The 25,806-nt window shown below is 40.4% G+C and overlaps 1 protein-coding gene across 1 annotated transcript; it reads right to left on the bottom strand.

Annotated features, from left to right (window-relative positions):
- On the bottom strand, positions 1 to 24,940 carry nid1a (nidogen 1a). The gene is made up of 20 exons (XM_012855704.3): positions 24,668 to 24,940; positions 20,146 to 20,439; positions 19,831 to 20,057; positions 19,506 to 19,750; positions 17,982 to 18,122; positions 17,108 to 17,359; positions 15,816 to 16,016; positions 15,500 to 15,733; positions 14,946 to 15,083; positions 12,593 to 12,721; positions 11,118 to 11,261; positions 9,157 to 9,276; positions 7,722 to 7,952; positions 7,437 to 7,606; positions 6,901 to 7,027; positions 6,639 to 6,810; positions 5,113 to 5,270; positions 4,906 to 5,029; positions 4,383 to 4,495; positions 1 to 1,887 (listed from the first exon to the last, which is right to left on the bottom strand). The coding sequence occupies exons 1-20, from the start codon at positions 24,869 to 24,871 to the stop codon at positions 1,763 to 1,765; spliced, it is 3,549 nt and encodes a 1,182-aa protein (XP_012711158.2). The 5' UTR covers positions 24,872 to 24,940; the 3' UTR covers positions 1 to 1,762.
- Positions 24,941 to 25,806: the final 866 nt, after the last annotated feature.

Below are 25,806 nucleotides of genomic sequence, written 5' to 3'. Positions count from 1 at the left end.
GATGTGTAAAAATGAATCTTTTATTGCTTCTGCATTATCTTACATACCGGAATTTTTTTTAGAAATATCCAATCCTGCAGTTGAGTACATTTCTTCAGTCAGGAAAAACAAATGCATGCACATCAAGAAATACATGTATTTTTCAAATCCATTTTTTACAAGCAAACCGCTGCCACAGTTATTGGCACCACTGCGCCGCTTCATATTTGTATCCCAGGGAAACAGAAAGTCCTGGATTTCTAATTAGAAGTTCAGAGAAAACTGTGATGAACTCAGAAAAGTCTCGGAGGAATAAAAATGGCCTTCAGCTACTTTTACAAGAATTATTAAAAGCACCAACAACTTTGATTTTTGTTAAAAACAATTTATTTTCAACACTAGATTTTTTTCTTCTTCTCTAACTATGTGGCCTCAAATAAAATTTTCAGTGATAAATATTGCTCCTGCAGACAAATATTAATTAATTTTGAGGATCTTTGCACATCTTTACCAGGGATGCCGATAAATATGGCACGGGCGATATAATTGTACAGTAAAACAACCCTGTATCCTTCTAGTCTCTTGTGTCATTTGATGCTACCCTGAATAGTAGTGTTTCCACAGTGGGGGGGCAGCTGATGGTATCCGATAAACACAAAATATTTTAAAACAGGTTGCATGAAAATAACAAATGAAACATGTCTTATTATTGCAGTCAGACTCCAAGTGGAAGAGGCTCACTGGCTATTAATAGCTCCAGCCTTCAGTTTTATTTAAAAGTATATATATATTTCTCCATATTTCATATAAATCTGCTGGACAAGTCATACGTTTATCATTAAACACTGCTTGAACTCCAAAAGATTTACTGACGCTTCATTTGCATTTCAACCACCTGACACATGATGGCAGTGTTGCTTTAAATAAAACCCCAGGAGCTTCAAATTGGTAGAAAAAAAAAAAACTATTAGCTGGCCTGTGAGTAAAAAGTGATTCTACCAGCTTCACAGAGGTGTTTATAAAGTCAGCATTGAGACCACGAGATAAGCTTTAAGTCAACTGTGACACAGTGTAACACAGCTGACAGGAGATGCTGTCAGGTACTGCTCTAAATAATCTTCACATTAAATTATGAATCCCTGGAGCTTAAATCTCAGTTCACGTGCACTCAAGAAATAATTAAACATGATAAGAGTATTTTTATTTACAGAACCTACAGAGCTCTTTTGTTCCTACAGTCACAGGCTTCGCTTTCGAGTTGCTGCATTTTAACATCGGTTTTTAGCTCCGTTTTATTGTTTATCTATTCCAAAAAAAGTTAAAAAAAAAAAAAAACAAAGCAACTGGACTTGTTTTTCGTAGTTGAAGCTTTCTCAATTCAAAAAGGCTGGAGTAATGTGGAGTAACAGTTTTTTTACTCCACATTACGTTCAGTTTTTTACTTTTTTTTGGAATGACCATGACCTGGATGACCGACAATCTTCACCAGCATATTGTTTATCTATTTATTTATTTTTTTTAAAAAGATATGTTTTTGATTGATCTCGTTTTAACTCTGAGAAGTCGCCTCTTATCTTCCTGCCTTGTCAGGTGTCCGGATGACGTTTGCTTCTTGTGCTTGTTGCGCACGATAAGCCCCTCGGGGAAGTCTATCATGAATGGTGAGTCGGAAATTTTTTTAAAAAGTGGAATTTTGTGGCATTTTTTCAAAGGATTTTGCAACACTGAGTGGTTCAAACATCTGAAAACCGTCTCAAAGGATGGCCATCCCCCCTCCCTGCTTTCAGTACTCTCTGTCCACGCAGCCCACGCTGGCCCCGTTGTCGGGACACCTGCAGGAGCGGCCCCTCGGCGTCGCTAAACAGAGGTGAGTGCAGCCTCCGTTGTTCACAGAACAGTAGTTTTGCCCTGTTGAAGGAAAAGGGAACATTTGAGGACAATTATTTAAATAAGAAGCCTGCACACCGAGCAGCAACAGGAAACAGCCTCTTTACATATATGAAACACATCCAAGGGAAACACATAGCAAGCTCCAGATGTTGGAGGCCCCGCTCCCTTGACTCCACATTCCCTCGGTTTATCTAGAGGGGAGGATCAGGCCTGGTGATTCACTTCACCGTTACTCATTCCTCCGGGTTAAAACTACTCGCTGCGAAATTCCTCCTGTTAGTTTCTGCTCGTTGTGGATGTTTGCAGTATTTCCTCCCGGTTACATCGTCTCGCACAGAAACTCTCCTTGAACTTTTCGACATTTTTCTAATTGCGTCCGCAAACGTCACTTTATTTTGTTGGGATTTTACGCGATAGACCAACAACAACAAAAATAGCACTTTTAACAGCAATTGCAAAAAGGGAGACAAAGATAGCTTTTGGGTTCTAATTGTAAAGCGATGAAAATCTGTACCGTGCATTTTTAGTCAGCTTTTCTTTAAATTTGGACCGTTTAAAATTTCCACAAGATGTTTCACTGCAGCTGTTGTGTCTCGACCGGCTTTGCACATCTGGAAACTGAAACTGAGCCCATTCTTCTTTGTAAAATAGCTTGAGCTCAGTCAGATTGGATGACGCGTCTGTGCCACTGATCTCTATTTATTCACTGGAGTGCTGATTGGCCCGAAAAAGTGAAGTCACTGGCCGCCATCTTGCTACTCCCTACTCTCACAGAACCCCATAGCATTTGGCTGCAACAACAAGCAGTTTTCTGCTTATATATATATATATATATATATATATATATATATATATATATATACACACACACACACACACGTATATTGATTTGGTTGATTGCAGATTTCCACACAGTGATGCTGCACGGATGAAACAATGGGTGCAGAATGTGAGAAGGGTGCAATGGGTGCAGGTATGTGCATACATACTTGTATATATAGTTTATACAAATTCTCAACTAGAACCACAACTCTACATCATTACATCATTGAAGATATTTTTGGTCATTTGTTTACTGTTACTTTCAATATTATTATAATGCAGAAATGTGTGTGTGCATACACATGCTGTGTATGTAATGTATAGATAGATATACATGAACACTTGAGTGTGTATTTTGCCAATTTATGAGATTTTTTTAGTGTAGAAACTGAAGCTCTGTGGAGTGCTTAAATTGGTTCATTAATTTAGCTCTATTGTAAATCTATGTCAGATTTAAAGGCTAATGCACAGACACAGCATAAAAGTATATGGCATTTGACATTTTAAAAGTCTTAATCCCCACCTGAACATAAGAAAATCATCGTTGTTCGATGCTGCAGCAAACATATTCCCTAGTTACTGGAGGAAAATAGGGAGTACCAATATGGTGGCTTCACAGCGACGTGTACTGCCAACGGCCAATCAGCAATCCAGTGAATAAAGAGAGATCAGTGGTCTGTGCCCATCAGCACATAAGTATCGCCACAGCTTCTCGTGTGGCTTTAAGTCCAGACTTTGACTGGTCCGTTCTGGCTGTATGTTAGGGGTTACCGTCTTACTGGAAGGAGACCCTCTGCCTCAGGCTCAAGTCTTTTTCAGCATCAAATCTTTTTCTTCCAGGATTGATAGCTCCATCCATCTTCACATCAACTCTGACTCTGCTGAAAAATAGCATCCCACAGCATGATACCATCACTGCCTTATTTCACTGAGGATGGTGTGTTTAGGGGCATGTACTGTCCGTAACTTTCCACAACACAAAATGTTTCATATACCCAAAAAGGCTGAATAGGGTTCATGGGACCAGAGCATCTTCTTCCACATGCTCCAAGCATTGCTTGTGGCAAAAACATTTTTTTAAACAAACCCTCCCGAACTGTAAATCTTCGCAGTTTCTCCAGAGTTAGCGTGTGTCTCCTGGCCGCTTCCCTGATTAATGCTCTCCTTGCTAAGACTGTAAACCTCTGCATTGGCAGAGTTTGTTTGCAGTTTGCAGTAAGTTAAAAAGTTCTCTACGAGGTGTTTAAAGCTTGGGATTTTTGTTTTAAAAAAAAGAAAAATATTAACCTTGGTTTAAACTTGTCCACAACTTTACATCCTCATAAAGCTGTTTTTACTCTAAGAAACATCTGAGGCCTCCACAGAACAGCTGGAGATTTAATTACTAACAGATGAACTCCACTCACTCCTTAGGTCAGTTATTTTACGATGAGGCATCAGAGTAAAACGAACGTCATACTCGGATGTTTATTGTGGGGGGGAAAAAAATGGGAAAGCTATATTTTTCTTTCCCTTTACAAGTAGGTATTACTTTGTTTTGGTCTAGCACATAAAATCCCAATAAATACATTAGTTGTGATGTGACAAAGTGTAAAAAAAAAAGGACACTTTGGAACATTTTGAGGAGTATAAAATGAATAATTTGCCACATAAATCAGAAAGAAGTGGTCCTCTTTGAACAGGTTTACTACCTGGAAGACACTGAGCGTAGGCTGTGGTGATCCCGTAGATGTTGGCCCGTTTCTGTGGCTGGAACTCGTCCGACTCCTTTTCAGCAAACTGGTCCACTTGGACAACGGCGTTCCTGTCGTGAAACACAATCAGGGCCAGAGACTTCAGCAGTGTGGGAACGTCTCAGCGTACGCTTCGTCAGGGATGAGTAAGAGTAAAACTGAACTGCAGTTTGTTGCTGTTTGAAGAGTCCACCCCCCCCCCCCACACACACACACACACACACACACACACACACACACACTAACACCTCTCAACCTTCTCTAAGGTCCTGCTGAGATCAGAGAGGCCTAAAATACGTCCCTGGCAGATGCCTGAGCTGAGAAATTGCAAGCAGCTGTCACTTTTCAGGATTCCTTCTAACCCCTTCGCTCGTACCGCTCACCCACCAACCCCCGCTTTTTTTTTTTTCCACAGAAATGGCTCCACAGAGTCAGGGTGGGAGAATCTGAGCTCTGGGGAAAATGAAGAATGACCACAAACCTTTTCCAATCAGTGTAGTAGATGTTCCTCCCAAAGGTTGTAATCCCAAACGGGTAGCGGAGTCCTTCCAGGACCGTGTTGCGGTGACCCCGGCTGGGATTCATGCACTCCATTTTGTGTGTGCCTGCAGGCAAAAAATGTCCCATCACAAAGGCTCATCACAAAGCAGAGATCAAATTATAGACTAGTGGTCTGTCTGAAGCCCACCTGCGTCTGCCCAACACAGCAGGGAAGTCTGAGGGTCGTAGGTCAAGGCGTTGGGCAGGCCCAGGTCGCTCTGAACCAGGACTCTCCTGCTGGATCCATCCATGTAGGAGGTTTCGATCTTTGGAGCTTCACGGTTCCAGTCAGCCCAGTACAAATTTCTATTGTCAGGAGACGTGCAAGCCACAAGATGCCCCAGTTAAATAAAGATAGTGTGTGTTTTTACTCAGGTTTTTGGCACAAAAAAAAAAAAACAGTTTATATTTTCCATGTTTAGTTTATAGAAATCAGAGCCATCATTCTGGGGAAAGCTACAAAAACAAATGGCAACGTCCTGAGTCGTTTGTGTTAAACAGAAGCTGCAAAGTGTCCGCAGCTCCGGGCCAAACTGATATACTTTAAACAAATGACGCTTTCCCGAGAGAAATTTGCTCCTGCTGTTTCGCTTACTTGTTACAGGCTCAAGCCTCAAATGACACAAGAGATCGGCCCATTGGTCTTGCTTGATCATTAACGAGGTGAAAAGTGCTGAAACTGGGGCCTTCAAGTATCCATCCATCCATCCATCCATCCATCCATCCATCCATCCATCCATCCATCCATCCATCCATCCATCCATCCATCCATCCATCCATCTATCTACATTGCAAAAAGGAACTAAAAATAAGTAAAATTTTCTTGAAATTTGTGTATTTTTCCTTGATTTGAGCAGCTAAATAAAACTATTTGCCAATGGAATAAGAGCTTTGCACTTAAAATAAGAACATTTCATCTCCATCATCTTATTTCAAGTGCATGATATCTAATTATTTTATTTTAGGGGTAGAAATACTCATTCCACCGGCCAATAGTCTTATTTAGTTACTCAAATCAAGGGAAAATATACACATTTAAAGAAAATGTTATTTACTTTTAGGTCCCTTTTTGCAGTCTATCTATCTATCTATCTATCTATCTATCTATCTATCTATCTATCTATCTATCTATCTATCTATCTATCTATCTATCTATCTATCTATCTATCTATCTATCTATCTATCTATCTATCTATTAAAACAATTCATCTAAAGAAATTCTAAAAATGTGTAAAAAAAATCCTATATTCTGTGGATACAATGGAGTAAATTCCCTTTTGAATTAGATGAAACTTGTCTTTTTGTTTGATTTATTTATTTATTTATTTGTTGTGGTTAGTTTTTTTTTGTTTGATTTAAAAAATAAAATAAACATCATGATTTCAAATTTTCTTTGTATCATAATTGATACGTTTGGCCAAAATAACCATTTTCCTCATGTTTTCTGCTCCTTTCCATAGGGTGTATGTTCATTTGTATTGTTATATATTGTACGTTCAGAAAAATATTGACATTGTTGAAGAGGTAGAGGTCTCAGAAATATTTGTAACAACAATGATACATTTGGGAGTTGCAGGGTTAATCAGATTCTAGGTGTTGGCATTCAGCTTGGTTACGGTCTAGATAGAAGAACATCCAGGAGATCACAAATCTCTCATATCAGGCTTTACACACCCGTTGATGGGATCAGCGACGATAGCTCGGGGGTTCACCAGATCCGTGTCCACGAGGACACGACGCTGGGTCCCGTCCAGAGACGCCACCTCAATGCGGTCCCTCATGGAGTCCGTCCAGAACATCGTTCGCCCCATGTGGTCGATGGCAAGGCCCTCGGGGCTGCCCAAATCTGCGACAACACGTTAGTTTACTTCATTTGGATGCCGTCGCCCGATTCGTTAAACGACGGAGAAACTAATGAGGGCGAGAGTGAAAATACCTGCTGTGATGACGGCGGTGGGTTCTCCTCCCTCGATGCTGGCCTTGCTAATTGACGGCGAGGTAATTTCCGTCCAGTAAATCATCTTCTCCGTGCAGTCGTAGGCCACTCCGATGACTACCCTCCCCTGCGGGGGCGGGTCAACAAACAACACATTGAGGAGCGTTTTTTTTCCTCTGGGAAAACCTGGAGCAGATGTGCTTCTAGGCTCTAGACAGAAACGCAAAACATGTGAGTCAAAAATCCGGCGCGGGCGGCCGAGCCAAACTCCGGGCCAGCTGGCTGAAAGCGTCCACTAAAACCGATGTTAGCGGTGAGAGCGAATGCCACCATGTGACTCCCATAAAACGTATAAGCCCTAAATGCACGGAGCAGATGGGCCTCTGACCCAGCAGGAGTTACGGATTCAGCGCGGACGGAGCGGGAAATAATCCCCGTTCTCTGCAGCTGCTTTGCGCTGTCTTGCATAATCTAAAGCCGGATGTTAAGACTCTGCAACCAGACGTACGGGGGAAGCTTTTGCGGAGGACACTCACGGGAAGATGGAGGACGGCCTTGGCGTCTTCCTTCTTCATGTCGTAATCCGCCATTGGGATGTGATCTATTCTGCCGCTCTGGGCAAACAGGAGGTGCGTCCCCGGGGGCAGAACCACATCGGGTCGAGGTCGGGGTCCGATAGTTGGAACCACATTGCCGTTGGGGATACCTGATGAAGTCAAAAAAATGAACAGGTTCACATTAGTGCAGCTATACAACGCACTCCAGCACCTAAAGTCTCACTCTCATCGGCATAGTTTCTCCTTAACGACCATTTTGCTCACAGTAAGGCCTGCTGCCGGGGTCAGTCCGGGTCCCGGGGACCTCTTGTCCGTAGCGGTCCACACACCAGCACTGCCCGGTGCTGCCGTGGCACTGAACGGGCACATAATCCCCGTTTTCATCGCACTCAGGGATGTACTGGCCAACAGGAGGCCGAGGCCCACGTGGATTACTGAAGCCGGTCTGACCTAGAAGTCTGTCCCTTTCGGACTCGCACTGGGTTCTGGTCCTCCCTGAAAATAGCATTAAAAGACAAGACGTGCATTTTTTTTCTTTCCGGGGTTTTAATTTTACCATCTTAAAACGTGCGTTCGTCGCGGTAAATCCCTTTTAATTTACAGAGAAACACACTCCTGAAGCAAGTTTATCACCAAACAGCCCCCCCCCCCCCCCAGCAGGGTGAAATTATCTAAACAAAACTGCAACCAAACTGCCTATATAGACTTGGAGCAGGTGAAACGTTTAACTCTTTTCGGCCGAGCAAATGTACAGGACTGTCTCAGAAATTTAGAATATTGTGATAAAGTTCTTTATTTTCTGTAATGCAATTAAAAAACATGAAATGTTATACATTCTGGATTCATTACAAATCAACTGAAATATTGCAAGCCTTTTATTGTTTTAATATCGCTGCTTATGGCGTACAGCTGAAGAAACCCAAATATCCTATCTCAAAATATTTGAATATTTCCTCAGACCAAGTAAAAAAAAAAAATTATAACAGCAAAACAAAATCAAACATTTGAAAATGTCCATTAATGCACTCAGTACTTGGTTGGAAATCCTTTTGCACAGATTACTGCATCAATGCGGCGTGGCATGGAGGCAATCAGCCTGTGGCATTGCTGAGGTGTTATGGATGCCCAGGATGCTTCAATAGCGGCCTTTAGCTCATTTGCATTGTTGGCTCTGGTGTCTTTCAGCTTCTTCTTCACAATACCCCACAAATTCTCTATGGGGTTCAGGTCAGGGGAATTGGCAGGCCAATCAAGGACAGTAATGCCATGGTCAGTACACCAGTTACTGTGAGAATCTTATGTCGTCTCTTAACCACTACCATACTTGTGATTTAGTTTACTGAACCAAGCTGAGTGTTTTTCAAGGCTCAGGAAACCCTGCAGTGTTTTGAGTTAATTAGACGATTCAAGTGATTAGTTGAATAGCCTACTAGTATACTTTTTCACGATATTCTAATATTTTGAGATAGGATATCTGGGTTTCTTAAGCTGTACGCCATAATCAGCGATATTAAAACAATAAAAGGCTTGCAATATTTCAGTTGATTTGTAATGAATCCAGAATGTATGACATTTCATGTTTTTTAATTGCATTACAGAAAATAAAGAACTTTATCACAATATTCTAATTTTCTGAGACAGTCCTGTAGAATAAACCTTGACGTCAGCAGTTCACGAGACAGGAGAAAGGAACCCTCACCTGGGGAGCAGTAGAAGCCGTCGCCGCTGTAACCGGGCCGGCACCGGCAGACAAACGAGCCCTGCGTGTTGGTGCACACCGCGTCCTGATGGCACCGGCTCTGCTGGCACTCGTCCACGTCTTTGGGTGGAGCGAGGAATGAGGAGCAGCATAAATCATTAGGCAAAACCGTAAAAAGATTTTAGATTTTCAGCCTAACTCGGTTCAAGCTGCTCCTAAAACAGCCCCTATAAGTCACGTCAAAACACCAACGAGGGACTGAAAAGGCCCAAGAAAAGCCACGGAGGAGTGCTTCTGCATACTCGCATTTTTCACTCACTTTTCTATTGAAAACCTTTTTGTTTTTGACGACGTTTCAAGAACTGGAGGATTGCCGTGCGAAGTGTTACTGTTTCCAATCATCCAAATGCAACTGGAGCTTTGTTTGGGCGTAAGGGGCCCCTCGCCCACTTGTCGCTGCGCATTGCCAATCAGCGGGCTAAGCTATAGTTCTGTGCTTTTTCTAATATTTACAGGAAACGTCAGCTGGACCATTTGGAAATGTTTCAGGCTGCAAAAAGCCCAGACAGGCAAGGTGTAGAAACTAAAGGGAGCGCCACCGATTCATTTCCCTAAAGCAAAGATGTTATAAAACTACAGTTGGGTTAGCTGCAAGCGATTTAATTTTTGCTTTTTCTTTTAAATCTTTACGCAAGTGCCATGAAACTAGGGTATTTTTATTCAAGCCCATCATGCTGTGGTTATCTCATTCAGGCCAGTGTGATAATTATTCTATTACAATACAGTCAATGTTAGTAAATCTGACAATTCAAATGGGTAAGAAGTTGTTTTGCGTATCTATTAATGTTGTGATATTATTGTTCAATAGAGAAATGGATGCTCCTGTAAAAAAAAAAGTTAGATTTGCTTTGTGTTTAAAAAGTTTTGTCAAATATATCTTGCTCGTACGGTTTCTGCAGCCCCTTTAAGCTGAATTCATTTGAAAACACACTCGCGTTATTGCATTACATGCAGAATGGGAAATAAAAAAAGACCTTCGTGTAAAAATGTGTTGTCTAGGTGCGACAAGGTTTCAAGGCTTATCTATACACAAACGCTACAGCAAGGACATCATTGTGCAAAGAAAGCCAAAGGTTTGACCGTCGGTTTTCCTCTCTCCCATTTACGCCTTCCAGAGCCGCAGAGGAATGAATGTTGCACTGCAAAAACAGATCTAAAAATAAGTAAAATGTTCTTAAAGTTAGTGTTTTAATCCTTGATTTGAGCAGGTAAATAAGATTATTTGTCAGTGGAATGAGTATTTTGAGCCCTAAAATAAGATAATTAGACATCCTGCACTTAAAATAAGATGATGGAGATGAATTGTTCCTATTTTAAGTGCAAAAATCTCATTCCATTGGCAAATCATCTTATTTACCTGCTCAAATCAAATCAAATACTTATTTCTACACTGCAAAAACGGAACTAAAAATAAGTAAAATGTTCTTAAAATGAGTGCATTTGTCCTTGATTTGAGCAGATAAATAAGATGATTTGCCAGTGGAATAAGACTTTTGCACTTAAAATAGGAACAACTCATCTCCATCATCTTATTTTAAGTGCAGGATGTTTAATTATCTTATTTTAGGGATCAAAATACTCATTCCTTTGGCAGATAATCTTATTTACCTGCTTAAATCAAGGACAAATACACTAACTTTAAGGACATTTTTACTTATTTTTAGATCTGTTTTTGCAGTGTAGTTCCGTTTTTGCAGTGTGGTCCAACATTCTTTAATGACCCATCGAGTCTTACGTTGCTTTATTGTCCCGCTTATCTTCAATTCACACACAGGAACCTGGATCGTACCCTCGCAGTAATTTAGCTAAATCCAAGTGAGCTCACCACTGCATGGCAGCCTGTAGATATTTTGCTAACCACACTTTAGGATCCTGGGTGGCACGTAGGGTCCGTCTCCTACCTCGGCACGTTCTCCCATCTCCTGCGAACCCCGGGAGGCAGCTGCAGATGTAGGAGGAACCTCCGTTGTAGTTGCACTGAGCTCGCTCAGCGATGTCGCAGTCATGCGTGCCTTCCTCACAGTGGTTCACTGGTCGATCAACCTCTGCGGAAAGAAACAAAAAGGAGCTGGTGACCGACGGCAGCTTCTCAGGCCTGCAGAGCAAATTAAGCACAATCTGCCAATAAGTATACCATGTTGGAAAAACGGATCTAGAAATAAGTAAAATCTTCTTAAAGTTAGTGTATTTATCCTCGATTTGAGCAGGTAAATAAGATGATCTGCCAATGGAACGAGTATTTTTACCCCTAAAATAAGATAATTAGACACCCTGCACTTGAAATAAGATAATGGAGATGAATTGTTCCTATTTTCAAGCTGCAAAAAAGCCCAGATAATCTATTTACCTGCTCTAATTAAGGACACATACACCAATTTCAAGAACATTTTACTTACTTTTAGTTCCCTTTTTGCATTTATGGGTAAATTATTTTTGTCATTGTCATTCATCAGTCTTTTTTTTTTAATTCCTATCACTTCTATGCTGAAGCCAATCAGCTGTATATATATATATATAGCTTTTAGGCCTTACTAGTTAAATGAGATGTTCACCCAAAAGATTGAAGGCTTTCTCTTCAGTGATCGTTTGCCTTTGGCATCATTAAGATTGAGGTGATGGCAATAGCTCCTCCCAAATTACTTCTAATAGACTTAGACAACTTTATTTGTTATTTTGTATGTACACGGTGCATACAGAATGAAATTTCGTTGCATATAGCTTATAGGAGTATAGTCAGATTCCAGGTGGAATAAGGCAACATTAAATTATAAAGTGCAGCAGTGATCAAAATGTTAACATATAACAGTGCAGGAGAAAAACAGTGTGCCGTCACATAATGCAGGAGAATTTACAAACCATTTTTAATGGTGCAAAAAGGCATTTGTGCAAAAATGCATTTCCGTTGTGTAAAGGGAAACTAAGACTTCGGCAGCATCGGTGATGCCAGATAGAGATGTGGTGACACAGATGCGCGTCACCACATAATAGTCAGTCAGGTTCTTACTTTCTTTTAATGGAAATGAAATGGAGAATTAGTAATAGTTAATAGTTGTAGCCCTCCTTTGGCTTTGATCAGCACATACAAGCTATTTCTAGTTTGTGTTTCATTCGTTTAAAGAACATTTCCGAATTGCGGCAGATGTTCTCTGCTGAATCAGAGCCTCCTTACTATCATTATTAGATTATGACGATGCCCTTTTGAGTGCGCCACATAGCAAATTATCTCTTTCATCCCTTGATAATTATTCAAATTGCTGCTGCAAGACTCCTTTTACTTCCTGTTTATGTCTCAATCTAGTCTGCACAGAACCAAACGCTAAGCGAGGGCTGCCTCATATGGCGTTTTCCTGGAGAGTGAATAGATTACGTCACTCACCGATGCATGTCCGTCCATCGCTGCCGAACTGATACCCGTCTTCACATTCGCAGCGGAAGGTCCCAGGCTGGTTGTTGCAGACGGAGTTAGGCCCGCAGATCCGAGGGTTTTCTCTGCACTCATCGATGTCTGACAAAGACAACAGTTTGTTATCACTTCTTTGTTTTTTTTTGTTTTTAAGTTTGGGCTAAAACTTAATTCCTTAAACCTGCATTTATGTAATCACTCTTTCGCTGTCAGATGTTGGAAGTTCAAACAGAGAAGCTTGATAAGATTTGCTAATTTTCTCAAGATAGCATCTGTCTGAAAAGCTTCCTTCCTTTCCTTACAGTGTGATCTTCCTGTTTGGTCTCTCATGTAAAAGACTTCTGGTTGTATGGAGGAAACAATTACCACACATGCATTCGACAAACCAGACTCAGAACGTGGGACAGCCCCTGTTAATTGGCACAAGTGCACTCTCCCACAGCAGGCAAGGAAGTTTGGGTTAATATAATAGTAGGTCTGAAACAGATATGAGAAGTGTTTAATTCACAGCGGCTCACAAGGGGATCAAGGTCTGTTGAACTTTTCCCATATTTGGTCACGTTACAATCATGAACCTTTGTTTTGTTGCGATCTTATGACTGACCAAAACAAAGTAACGCATAACTGTGAAGCGAAAGGAAAATTAAGTTTCTGTCCTCCGAATAATTTGAATCTTAAAAGTGAGACGTTGACTCAATACTTTGTGGAGTCACCATTTGCTGCAATAAGACCTGCATGGACTGCAAAAATGGAACTAAAACTAAGTTAAAATTTTCTTAAAATTAGTGTATTTGTACTTTATTTGAGCAGGTAAATAATATAATCTGCCAATGGAATAAGATTTTTGCACTTAAAATAGGAAGAACTTATCTCCATCAACTTATTTCAAGTGAATTATATCTAATTATTTTATTTTAGGGGTAAAATTACTCTTTCCAATGGCAGATAATCTTATTTTCCTGCTCAAATCAAGGACAAATATACTAATTTTACTTATTTTTGGTTTTGTTTTTGCAATGTGTCTTTTGAGTTTTGTCTCTACCAGCTTTGCGTATTCCAGAGAATTACGCTTTTGGGCGTAATTTTATGAGGACTCCTAAAACAGAGCGCAGTCTTTCCCCGCGGTGTTGAAATAAGGAAAGTTGATTTTCTTGTAAAGTTATATTTTGGTATCGCTTTTACAAATAAGAAGATACTAAATCTTTTTAGCAAATCAGCATCAAATTGTAATTTTGTATCAGGACTTTTGTGCAAACATGCGTGTGACTTTATTCTCATCACTGCAAAAACGGAACTAAAAATAAGTAAAATGTTCTTAAAATTTGTGTATTTTTCCTTGATTTGAGCAGGTAAATAAGATGATCTGCCAGTAGAATATGATTTTTGCACTTAAAATAGGAACACCTTATCTCCATCATCTTATTTCAAGTGCAGTATATCTAATTATCTTATTTTAGGGGTCAAAATACTCACTCCATTGGCAGATATTTACCTGCTCAAATCAAGGACCAAAACACTAATTTTAAGAACATTTTACTTATTTTTAGATTCATTTCTGGAGTGATAATATTATGACATTATTTTTTGCAATGCTATTTATTATTGGACACAACATTATGACTTTATTCTAATAATTTCCAGAAGGAAAAAATAAATTATTGGCCATGATGGAGTAAATTTCAACAACTAAAAACTCAGATATTTTTAGATTAATTTCATATTTGTGAGAAAAAAAAGTTTTTCCTTTTTCCGCAATGAAAAGCATAGATTTGCAACGGCATCCTAAAACTAGGATATTCTGACACCAGCGTTCACACAGAGAGATGCTGCTATAGTTCAACTCTGGTGTCATTTGACGAGAGGACCTACTGGCATGGTGTTGATTTAGACCTTGCACCAACCAATGTAACCAAAAACCAATGTAAATTGGTTTTCTAAACACTTTCTATCAACAATTGCTTTCTTGTCAGTCTTACACAGAACACATAATAGTTCTTCTGTCAACAGATTCTTGCCCCTGAGCTGTGGATCTCTGCAGATCCTCCAGAGTCACCATGAGCTGCTTTGCTGCTTCCATAGTTAAAGCTGTCCTTGCACAGCATGCAAAAGCCTTTGTAGTTTGGGACTCTGTTTAATAACTTGGTTCCTCCTGAAGGTTACCAGTAACTTTATTTAGGGGAACCAAAGCAAAGTGGGGGTGGGGCGGGAGCATGTATCATTTTCCTTCCACTTGAGATGTATCTCCTTGTTTTTGTAGATCTAACACAAAAAAATAATCTGAAGGGAGAAATAATCACTGAGATTATGTCGTGCGTGCCAGTCTTACCATAACACGTACGCCCATCCCCGTTAAATCCCGACGCACACTGGCAGGTGAAGTCGTTTCCCTGGCCGGGCCGGCAGACGGCGTTGGTGTCACAGCCGTGTCTCCCGGTGAAACACGGGTTCTCCTCTGGCTCCCCACCTGGAAATTAACAGTGCAAAGCAGTCTGGTTGAGAGAGAACAAAAACCAACTCAGACGTTGTGACGCAGGTAGAAGAACACTGCAAAAATAGACCTAAAAATAAGAAATTTTTTCTTGAAATTAAAGAATTTTTTTTCTTGATTTGAGCAGGTAAATAGGACTATTTGCCAATGGAATAAGATTTTTGCACTTAAAATAGGAAAAATTCATCTCCATTGTCTTATTTCAAGTGCAGTTTATCTAATTATCTCATTTTAGGGGTCAAAATACTAATTCCATTGGCAAATAGTCTTATTTAGCTGCTCAAATCAAGGGAAAATACATTCATTTCAAGAAAATTTTACTTATTTTTAGTTCTCTTTTTGCAGTGAAGAGGTATGAAAGCATGAGCACACAGGTCCTCCTGGGCCCTCACCATTGACATCCCCAATCTTGTTGCTCATGGCCAAACGGAGGAGTTGATTGGGAGCGTCGTACAGAGCAAACAGCTGGTCCACGCTGAGCAGCTGGGTGGGCTTGATGTCCCTCAAAGAGTCGCCATGTTGGCAGCCCTGGAAGGATATGGTCTGACGCCACTGATACCTCGCGTCTTCAGTGGCTCCACTGGGAAAAATCACTTTGTAGTTCTGAGTGGAGGACGAGGTGATCACTGAAAAGTACATTAGTCCGATAAGTGTACCTTTTAATCTGTGATCACTGTAGTCAGACTCTCGGTTGAAGCCGGGTCTTACTGTTGTTGCTGTACTGGTAGATTTCGGTGTAAGGCTCGATCTGGACTTTGGCATCCAGAGGCACCTCGGGGACCTGGCCATTCATGGTGGTGCTCACCACCAGGTGGTCCTGTTCATCCGTCCCTTTAAACTCCTGTCTGATGGTCAGCTTCTCGTTCCCAGGCAGAAAGGTCACCTCAGCCTGCCGGACGAACTCACCGCCTGCAGAAAACAGAGAAATTTAAAGGCCTGGCCCAGGAAACGTAGCAATGCCGCTGGTACACTGCAAAAACTAAGCTAAAAATAAGTAAAATTTTCTTGAAATTACGGCTGAACAATTAATCGCATTTTCAATATAATCGCGATTTAAAAAACGCAATTTCCAAATCGCAGAGGTCTGCAATTTTTGGCTATGTAACAATTAGAGAATCAGACACGTCCTTTAGGTGTTGGTAAAATGTTTAAAGTGGGTTTGCCTCCACATGGAAGGAAAGACAGTTGCAGCAGTGAGATAATCTAATTTTATTACTTATAATAATACATAGCATTGAGTACAGGTCAATCAGTTTAATACATAGACTTGCTTGTTGGTTGCACTTTATGTTCAACAAGGATTGATGTCCAAATCAACTAAAAGCTGTTCTCTTGAATAATATTCTGATTAATAGAAACATTAAAAGTTCTTATTTTGAATAGTCCTTGTTTACAAACATTTTTATTTAGAGGCCATTTTTGTTGCTTGTGGTTAATGCAGAGAAAAGTCAAAATTGCAATTTTGGTTGAAATATATCGTAGGCAGAACGCGATCATTTCTGCTCTGAGTTTAGATGCTGTGGGTCTTTTAGCAACTAATCTGCGCAGCGAGGAAACAAAATGATTTGTTGTTTGTATATGTTTAAAAAGACATGATAAATTAAACTGGAAAAAAAAAATCACATTAAATCCCAATATTAAGAAAAAAAATCGCAATTATATTATTTTCCAAAATCGTTCAGCCCTACTTGAAATGGGTGCATTTTTCATTGAAATGAGCAGGTAAAGAAGATGATCTGCCAATGGAATTAATGTTTTACCCCTAAAATAAGATAATTAGATATAATACACTTGAAATAAGATGATGGAGATGAGCTGTTCCTCTTTTAAGTGCAAAATCTTTTTCCATTAGCCGATCATCTTATTTACCTGCTCAAATAATGGACAAATACACTCATTTCAAGAAAATTTGACTTATTTTCCAGGTCCGTTTTTGGAGTGTAACACAATGCAATGACACGTTCATTCTCTTCACAGTGTCACAGTTTTAGCTTCCTCACCAATAATGCTGAAGCCGTTCTTGAAACCAGGCTGCTCAAGTGCAAACGCCCATCCGATCACGCCACTGATGGCCGACAGCGGCATCAAAGAGGGCCCCAGAGCAGCAGGAATGTCGCTGATGGCAACATAGGAGCGACCGTCGTTGACCACGACGTACGAGTGGAGGTCCTTGCTGCTGAACTCCACCGGAGATTGAGAGCTGCCCACAAACACCCTCCCGTTAACCTTACCGTTCATCCTCTGTGGCTTTCCTGCAGAAATCAGACCAGATATTTTATTGCTGAACGATTGGAGTCATTCTGCATCTTTATTATTTATCTTTAAAAGCCCAGGCAGGGCTGGGAGTCTCTGGTTATATACTGTTTCAGCAGAACATCCAAAATGCCCTGTGTCCTCTATGTTTATCTGCCTTGTCCCTGATTATTAACGGATATGAATAAATAAAAAGCAACTAATATATATAAAAAGCTTGGTCTCAAATTCCAGATGCACAAAAAGAATATCTCAACACAATGAATTCATCATTTGTTGCAGTGGCATAATCTGGTACAGATGTTAGAAAATAATTGTATTCATTCGGTTGTGGGAAAAAAATAACTTTCTATTAAATAGTTAGCACCCCTCATTATTTCTAGAAATTAAATCTAGAAAATGTACCTAATAAAAGGTTAATAATTTTCCTTTTTTTATAGATTTATCTTAGCCTTAAGAACGTTTTATCGAGTCATTTGTGGCTTCTAGTTTCCCTGGGTGTAATAAAAATATGACACAGAGGCCCAATTTTTTGCCATTTGTGTTTCAGACAAAATAAATGATATGATTGTTAGTTGAGGGATGATTATAACAGAAGCAGAAGAAATAGAAAAGGCGTACCCTCTGCCACACACTGTAGGCCATTTCCATAGTAGCCCGGTCTGCAGTGGCAGCAGTATCCACTGGAATAATCTCTGCAGTCTGCAAACTGGGAACACTTATTTCTGTTGTTGGTACATGTCCCAAGGTTGTATGAGAACACTGGGAATGTAGGAAAAAGAGAAGGGATAAGAAAAATGTTAAGCTGCCACAGATAAATACTTGTATCATTTCATTTTTTTATTAGAAATGGTGTCCCACAGGGGTCTGTGTTGGGCTATTCACTTTCTAAAACATAACAGCGGAACAATATTGAATTTATTTGACACAAACACAAAGCAGCCCACCATTGGGAAGTGGAAGACAAAAAGATGTATGGGTTTCAAACCATTTTAGCAATAAAAGTGGGGCTGAGAGATATGCCTTGAAAATAAAATCTCTGATTTTATTATTCCAAATCCGATTATTCAATTATTTTCCCTCCTTTTCGTTTCACAAAAAGAAATTCAAGAAACATTTTTTTTAAAAATGTACTTTTAGGTCAAACATTTCGCCTGGGAGTTGACCTGAATTCGAAGTGCAACTAAATACAAGCTGTGAAACATCCTGGTAAAACAATGAAAATATAGCAAAATGTTTGCAGCTAGTGGTATTACACAACAAACTAAGAACAGGCTTCACTTCACTTCTGTAGCATCAAACTAACTTAAAAATATACATGTAAATGAGTATATTAAAGCACCTCATATTATTGTAAAAAAAAAAAAAAAGTTAAATTCTCTTCATGAAAGTCCAATGAGTGCAATGGCAAAATAAAATCAATATTTTCCAAAAATGAAATCTTAAAAAATTGCCAACTTGAATTAATCGATTAAATCGATTTATTGCCCGTCCTTAAATTAAAGTATGATAAAGGTGTTATGCAAATAGTTTCATACCCTTTCTACTCCTGTACCCCTAAATAATGGTCAGTTGGTAAAACTAAAATGATTAAATCAGCAATTAACTCTCAGGATTGGTTTGGCACATCACTCTGAACACACACACACATGGTGATACACGGTGGTGGAAGCATTATGCTGTGGGGGTGCTCTCTTCTTTCAGTTGGGAAAAAGAAGCTGGTCAGATGGATGATGGTAAAGATGGATGCTGAACACTGGACCAACCTGGAGGCAAACCTGCTGGTCGCTGCAGAAAACCCTAGACTGGTGCAGAGCTTCTCTTTGCAGCAGGAAAGGGAAGCTAAACAGAGACTACAGCTACAATGGGAGGGCATTAGACCTAAAACTCAGGAATCAGCTGTATTAATGTCAGGATTGATGTCCACAAATGTTCTCCATCCACTATAACAGAGCTTTAGCTGAATATTTTGTAGATTTTTCCATGTAAAACATTATTTCCTGCCACTTCACAATTATGTAGCACTTTGTGTTTCGGTCATACATATAAAATCCCAGTAAAATACATCAAGTTTTATAGTGTTAATGTGACATAATGTGAAAGAGCCTCTGTTTTTTTTTTTTTTTCTTCCCATCACAGACTCACCATCAACATTTATCTCTGCGTCATCGATCACAACTATTTCAGGGTTCTGCGGCTGGTACTGCGGCGGAAAGACTTCAATCTGCCCGGCGTGTGGATCGATGGGAGAGTATTTCTGTTGTCCACCGCTCTCCGGGAGCGCGGCCTCCGGCGGCAGATCGGTGACCTCCCCGGGAGCGACGTTGCTAAACAGCGGATAAGTTCCGATCTCGTACACCCAAACGCCCCGCAGGCCGGAGTTGGTCTCCCTGCGAAAGAAGTAGAGCTACGTGAGCCGGCGAGACGGTCCCCGGTGGTGAAAGAGAAACCGGTTCTGACGGCTTCTTACTCTGCCAGCGCCCTAACAGAAGCCTCGTCGTCGGTGGTGGTCCGGTAATATTGCCCCTGACTCGCAAACAGGAATCCTCGGACCAAACCTTTACTGAAGCCAGCGTGCAGGACCGCGTTGCTGCCCCCTACAGGTGTGGATGAAAACTGCACTCCGTCCCGGGCGTAGAGGAGAATGGCGTACGTGGCAGTCTCCAGGGATGCTAGAACCAGCTGGAAGGTGTTTCTCTGAGCAAAAGGAGGTTGAAAGAAAGTTTTTTTTTTTTTAACGAATTAGCTCCACTACAGACGAGCGGCAGAAACGCGCGACGCTCACCTTCTTCTCAATGCCATCTGCGCCGGTTTTAGCGGCGACGTCGAGCCAGGTGATCACCACGGCGGCTGTGGGGTTGACCTCGTCGTCCTCCGGGAAGGCCCGGTTGATGTGCTCGGCCGCCCGGCGCAGCACATCTGGGCCGGCGTCCTGACGGAAGAAGACCCTCCCCACGCCGTCGCCGGTGTCCAGATCCCCCTGCAGGGCCGCGATCATGCCGAATCTCGGGGGCATTTTGCCAAGGTAGATGGACTCGCTTTCCGGTTGTGCCGTTGCGACAAATCCGTTGGTGTTGATCTGAAATCAGATAAAAACAAAAAGAGCGAGCCGGTGACTTGGACATGAAGGAACACGAGGAGTTACGGCTTCCAGAGACAGACCCATCCCACCCCTTCCCGACCGCTTTGATCTCGTTTCCAAACTCATTAGACTAATGATCCAAAAGAGGCGTCGTGTCCCACCACGGCCCTAACGAACAGACAAGCTCCCATTCAGCACGGCTCCTACGCAGTTGCCGGTTGCAAACAAGCACATGTGAGGGCTTAAAAAACAGCGGGGTTATGTCAAAAACATCCTTCCTGACCGAAGGAAAACAAGAAAGCTCTTCCTTGTCCGGGCTGTGCCGTTTCCTGCCCTGTCCCCCTGAAGAACAGCCTGAGAGAGCCTGGAGGTCGCAGACTAATGCTCGTTACAGAAACTTCCTGCCAAACTGGGAAAACAATCAGCGATTGTGATCTCACAGATGTGGAGCAGAAAGAGAGAGAGAGGGTAGAGAGATCTTTATAGATGGCTGTCATTATATATTAAAGCTTGAATGTAAACTACACTCACAAGGAGATGATAAAACCCTTTGACCTAATTACAAAAGGTCCTTTTTTTTTTGTTGTTTAACCATGTCTGCATTCAAACCACTGGAAAGCGTTTAACCCCCACAGGGCTCAGACAGTTCAGAGCAGACTGTCATAAATGAAAAACAGAGCTCCTTAAAGACAAGCTTTGCTGCAGCTGGGAGGCATCCTGAACTGAATTTTCACACACACACACACACACACACACACACACACACACACACACACACACAACGACCACATCTGACGTCTGCCAAATGTTCACGCATAAACCACAGCTTTCTGTCTGTGTGTGTTTAGTTAAGAGTATTTACACTCCTGAATTTTATAAAAAAACATATATAAAAGGGTTATAGAGTGTTAAAGCAACAAAAGACTGTTGTGATAGATACAGTCTATGATTTATTAATAAACAGTGAATTGCATAAATTGTTATGCTAATTTATTTGTTTAGACAAAGAATAATTTCAGGAGATATCAACAGGAGAAATGTATTAACTGTACAATTTTGAAACGTGAACCTGATAGTGAGTCATTTTTGAGGTGGTTAAGGAGTTTAGGGATTGTTTTCATTAGAAACGCAATATTTAATTTCTTCCTCCAACAACGCATCGACCATGTGTTTGTATCTTTGCACGTTCATTTACATTACTACATTACTGTAAATATTTTTTTTAAAAAAGGACTATTAAAGAAAACAAGTTTATAACTGTCATAAATAGCGTAATTTAAAAGCATTTCTCTCGTTTTTAATTGTCAATATATACGGAAACGACATTTGTTTACCTTGGAATACACAGGAAAAGATCAATAACCCTATTACCCCCATTACAACTGTCTAAAGTAAACATTTTGAAGCTTCTTAGATTTAAATTTAAGGTTTAAAACCTTAAATCATTTGGTCATAACACAGCTTAATTTTTACAGAAACAATATGTTAAAATTATGTTTATCTCCAAATCCGTTTTCTCAAGATAAACAATGTTTTCCAACTTCTAGGAAGATATCTCTTACTTACAGCTATAGTGGTTTTCTGCCCTTTGCGATCATGATTAATTGGAGCTTAAGATTTTGACAAGATGCCCCCAAAACGGAGCCAAAATATTTCAACTATACTGCAAAAACTGTCACTGTTTAATAATATTACTTACAACTCTAAAAATGGATAACACATGTGATCAACTTTGGGATGTATCTTTTCAGTTTAACAAAATGCAATTAGATTGACAGTATTTCTGTTCTGTTCTGTTTATTTATCTTAAATAAACAAATGTCTTTTTCTATAATAACTCAACATAAACATGAAAGGAACCAAAACTGGTTCATAGTTATAATAAATGGTACATGGATTGAATTCATACAGCGCTTGGCTAGCCACACAGGCCGCTCAAAGTCATGCACCAATAAGTAGATTGGTCGAAAACTTTTGTGTCAGCAGTCTTGCCTATTGCCACATCGACATGTTGCAAGATGAAACTAGAATTGAACCCCAAACCTTTGAGTTTGAGGTTCAATTCCTGCCCCTTCCTACCCTTCCTACTGTGTATCACAGTGATCCATTTTTTTATTGCAGTTACTCACGATGCCAACTGGTAAAAAGTTGGTTAAAATGTCTTTAAACAATTTGGGAAAGACCAAATGGTGATGTCATTGCTTTGTAAGCTTCTGATAGGTTAATTTACAACATTGTTGTGAAAATCAAAAGAAATGTGCCACACTGCAAAAAGTTAACTAAAAGTAAGTTAATTTCTCTAGAAATAAGGGTATTTGTCCTTGATTTGAGCGGATCAATGAGATTATTTGCCAATGGAATGAGTATTTTGACCCCTAAAATAAGATAATTAGACATATTGCACTTATAATAATAAGATGATGGAGATTAATTGTTCCTAAATGCAAATTATTCCATTAGCAGATAATTTTATTTACATGCTCTAATTGAGGACAAACACACTAATTTCAAGAAAATCTTACTTTTAGTTCCCTTTTCACAGTGTTCATCTGTTCAAGCAATTGTACAGAAGCATGAACATTGGTCCAGTCATCATAACATTCAGGAGGGAGACCGGTTCTGGTTTTGATGTGAAATGTTCAAATCTAACCCAGAACAAAAGCAAAGGACCTTGTGAAGATGCTGTCTGAAGTTGCTAAGTATAGAAAGCAGGAAACTAGTCCTGTATCAACATAAGCTGAAAAGCCACTCAGCAAGGAAGAATCCATTTTGCTCCAAAAGCTTTATACAACTGCCAGATTACAGTTTGCAAATGCTCTCAGGGACAAAGATCTGGATTTTTTTGAGACGTGGTCCGATGAAACTAAAAGTGTTGGCCATATGACCATGGTTACACTTGGAGGAAAAAGAAAGAAGCTTTGTAATCCGATGAACATCATCCCATCAGTGAAGGACGGGGGTGGGATCATCGTGTCGTGGGGGGCAACATGTCAAGACATCAGCAAGAGTTAAAGCTTGAGCAGAAACAGATCTTCCTAATGGCCAGTGACCCTAAGCATACTGCCGAATTAGCTACAATGCGCCTTAAGGACAACCTAGTCAATGTTATTGAGTGGCCACCACAAAACTCTGAGAAAATGTGAGGTCAGAGTTGAAAAGGTGTGTTTGAGCAAGGCAGCCTGCAAACTTACTCAGTTCTGCCAGGAGGAATGCGACAAAAGTCCAGCAAACCATTGTGAGAAGAGTGTAGAAAGACCAGGATATGTAGACAGAAGTATAAGACAACCATGTCGACAGTTTATTGGCAAAAAGAAAAGTTGATTTGGGGATGAGTTACCCTTTAAGACCCAGTTTATACCATTTAAATGTCCAATTCTACCAAATAGCGAGAAAATATACGTAAAGCTCTGACTTTGAGCAAAGTTTCTGATAAATCTCTACAATGTCAATTATTTCTCTCATTATTCAGTCATTTAGCAAATAAATATGATTTTTGTAATCCTAACCGATCTAAAACCGGTAACGTTTGTTCAGATTAAACGTTAGAGTCAGAAAAAAGTGGTTATGTGCCTTTGTATGTAAAGTGTATGTAAGCATCTGTATGTGAACGTTTCAGACATGATCTAAATACATTTTACATTTTTTACATTTATTTTGTCCACCTTGGTCTCTTGCAGTGTAGCACCATTTAAACAGATGTATCAGAATAAAGGGCTGTGTGTCCAAACAAATGGTTCATTCCCTATTAGAAGAAGCAACTGGAGGAAACAGTCAAATAAAAAATCTAAAACCTAAACGTTTTAGAGATAACCGCTTCAAGAAAACATTTTTGACATACGTTTTGTGCAACGTGAACTCATCACAGGATCTTTTTTCTTCTTCTTCTTCTTTTTTTTTTTTTGGGGGGGTGGGGGGGGGGGGGACGATAATCTGGGACCCTTCTGCCTTATGTAAACACTAAACCATGATAAACTCAAGAGAAGCGGATTCCACCAGTCAGAGAAGCCACAAAGAAAAGTTAATTAATTTATTTAAATGGTCACGATCGACAGAGAAAAATTAATCATATACCGCCGGAAGAAGACGGTGAAACATGCAGGAAAAGTTTATGGACCAACTTCTGACCGCGTTCCTGTTCGGGTTATGCGCAATTACGCAAAGACGGCTGCGTGAGACTCTGCTGTGATTGATATGTCGCAACTCATCAAATTGCTGGTTTACTTACAAAAATGCTGTCGAAAGCGGCATCATAGAAAAACAGAGACTTGTTGAGTGAGAGGAGGTAGGTCTGGTCATCCCCCGAGTCCAGCAACTGGTCTCCTGCGCCCGGGCCGAAAGGGAAAAGCTCGTCCCGTCTTATGCTCCGCACAGATGCCATAAATCCGACAAAACTCGCCCAAAGGAGCCATCCTGGCTTTAGCCAAGCCATTGTTCCAGTTCCACGAGCAGCAAAGCGGCCAGTCCTGCGTTAGAAGAAGGACTAATGAACTCCTGGTCATGGAGTGGAGTCGTAAGGAGTGGGCGGAGTGCTGCGGAGCGGAGCGCGAAAGACAGAAAACAGCTTTTCAGCTCAAGATACTCCTAAAACAAGCTGTCTGAGCTCTCCAGGAGCGGTAAACGTCATCAAATAAATACGTTTAAGAGATTCTATGTAAAAAAGTAAAAGTTTTTGTTTTATTTTTAAGATTCATTCCCACACTGTGTTAGATGAAACTAGATGTTTACTACAACCTTTTTCTCCAGAATCAGACTTAACTTCCTGTTTGACTTCACTTAGGAATCTAAATGATGGAGGGTTTTTTTGCATGTTCCTCAGATTCAGATGTTTCTCCTTGGTATTTAGTTAGAACTGCGGGGGCCCTTGTCTAGAACCGCCCCTTCAGAACTGACCCTGACTCCTGTTGTGGCCCCTGACTCAATACTGAATCATATTGTTATGATGACATGCGCTGGCATAGAGACTGTTACTGACTGGTCCCTTTACAATTTTACTTTAAAACAATGATTTAAAACTGAAGGTGTTTCTCTCTAAAGCGTCAGCCATACTGAGATAGGGTTTCAGTCTGCAACCTACAGCTCCAGAGCCACAAGTGGCTCACTTATTAAAGATGAAATATTACCTTTTTTTTTGTTTAATTCATTTCCTCTGTGCTCCCATAAAAAAAAAAAGAAAAAAAAAAAAAAAAGAAAACACTGGCCCAACCCTGGTCCAACTGGTAAATTTGGTCTAGAACCACCAATCAGGTCACACCTCTGGGTATCCCTTCACAAGCTTCTCCCAACGGTTTGCTGGAATTTTGGCCCCATTGGTCCAGACAGAGCTGGTGTAACTAGCTTGGCGGTATGTTTAATATTTCCACATTA

Source organism: Fundulus heteroclitus, chromosome 22 (genome assembly GCF_011125445.2).
Source record: "Fundulus heteroclitus isolate FHET01 chromosome 22, MU-UCD_Fhet_4.1, whole genome shotgun sequence".
NCBI lineage: Eukaryota > Metazoa > Chordata > Actinopteri > Cyprinodontiformes > Fundulidae > Fundulus > Fundulus heteroclitus.
Note: the sequence above shows the minus strand (reverse complement) of the source record. Positions and strands in the feature narration are given on the sequence as shown.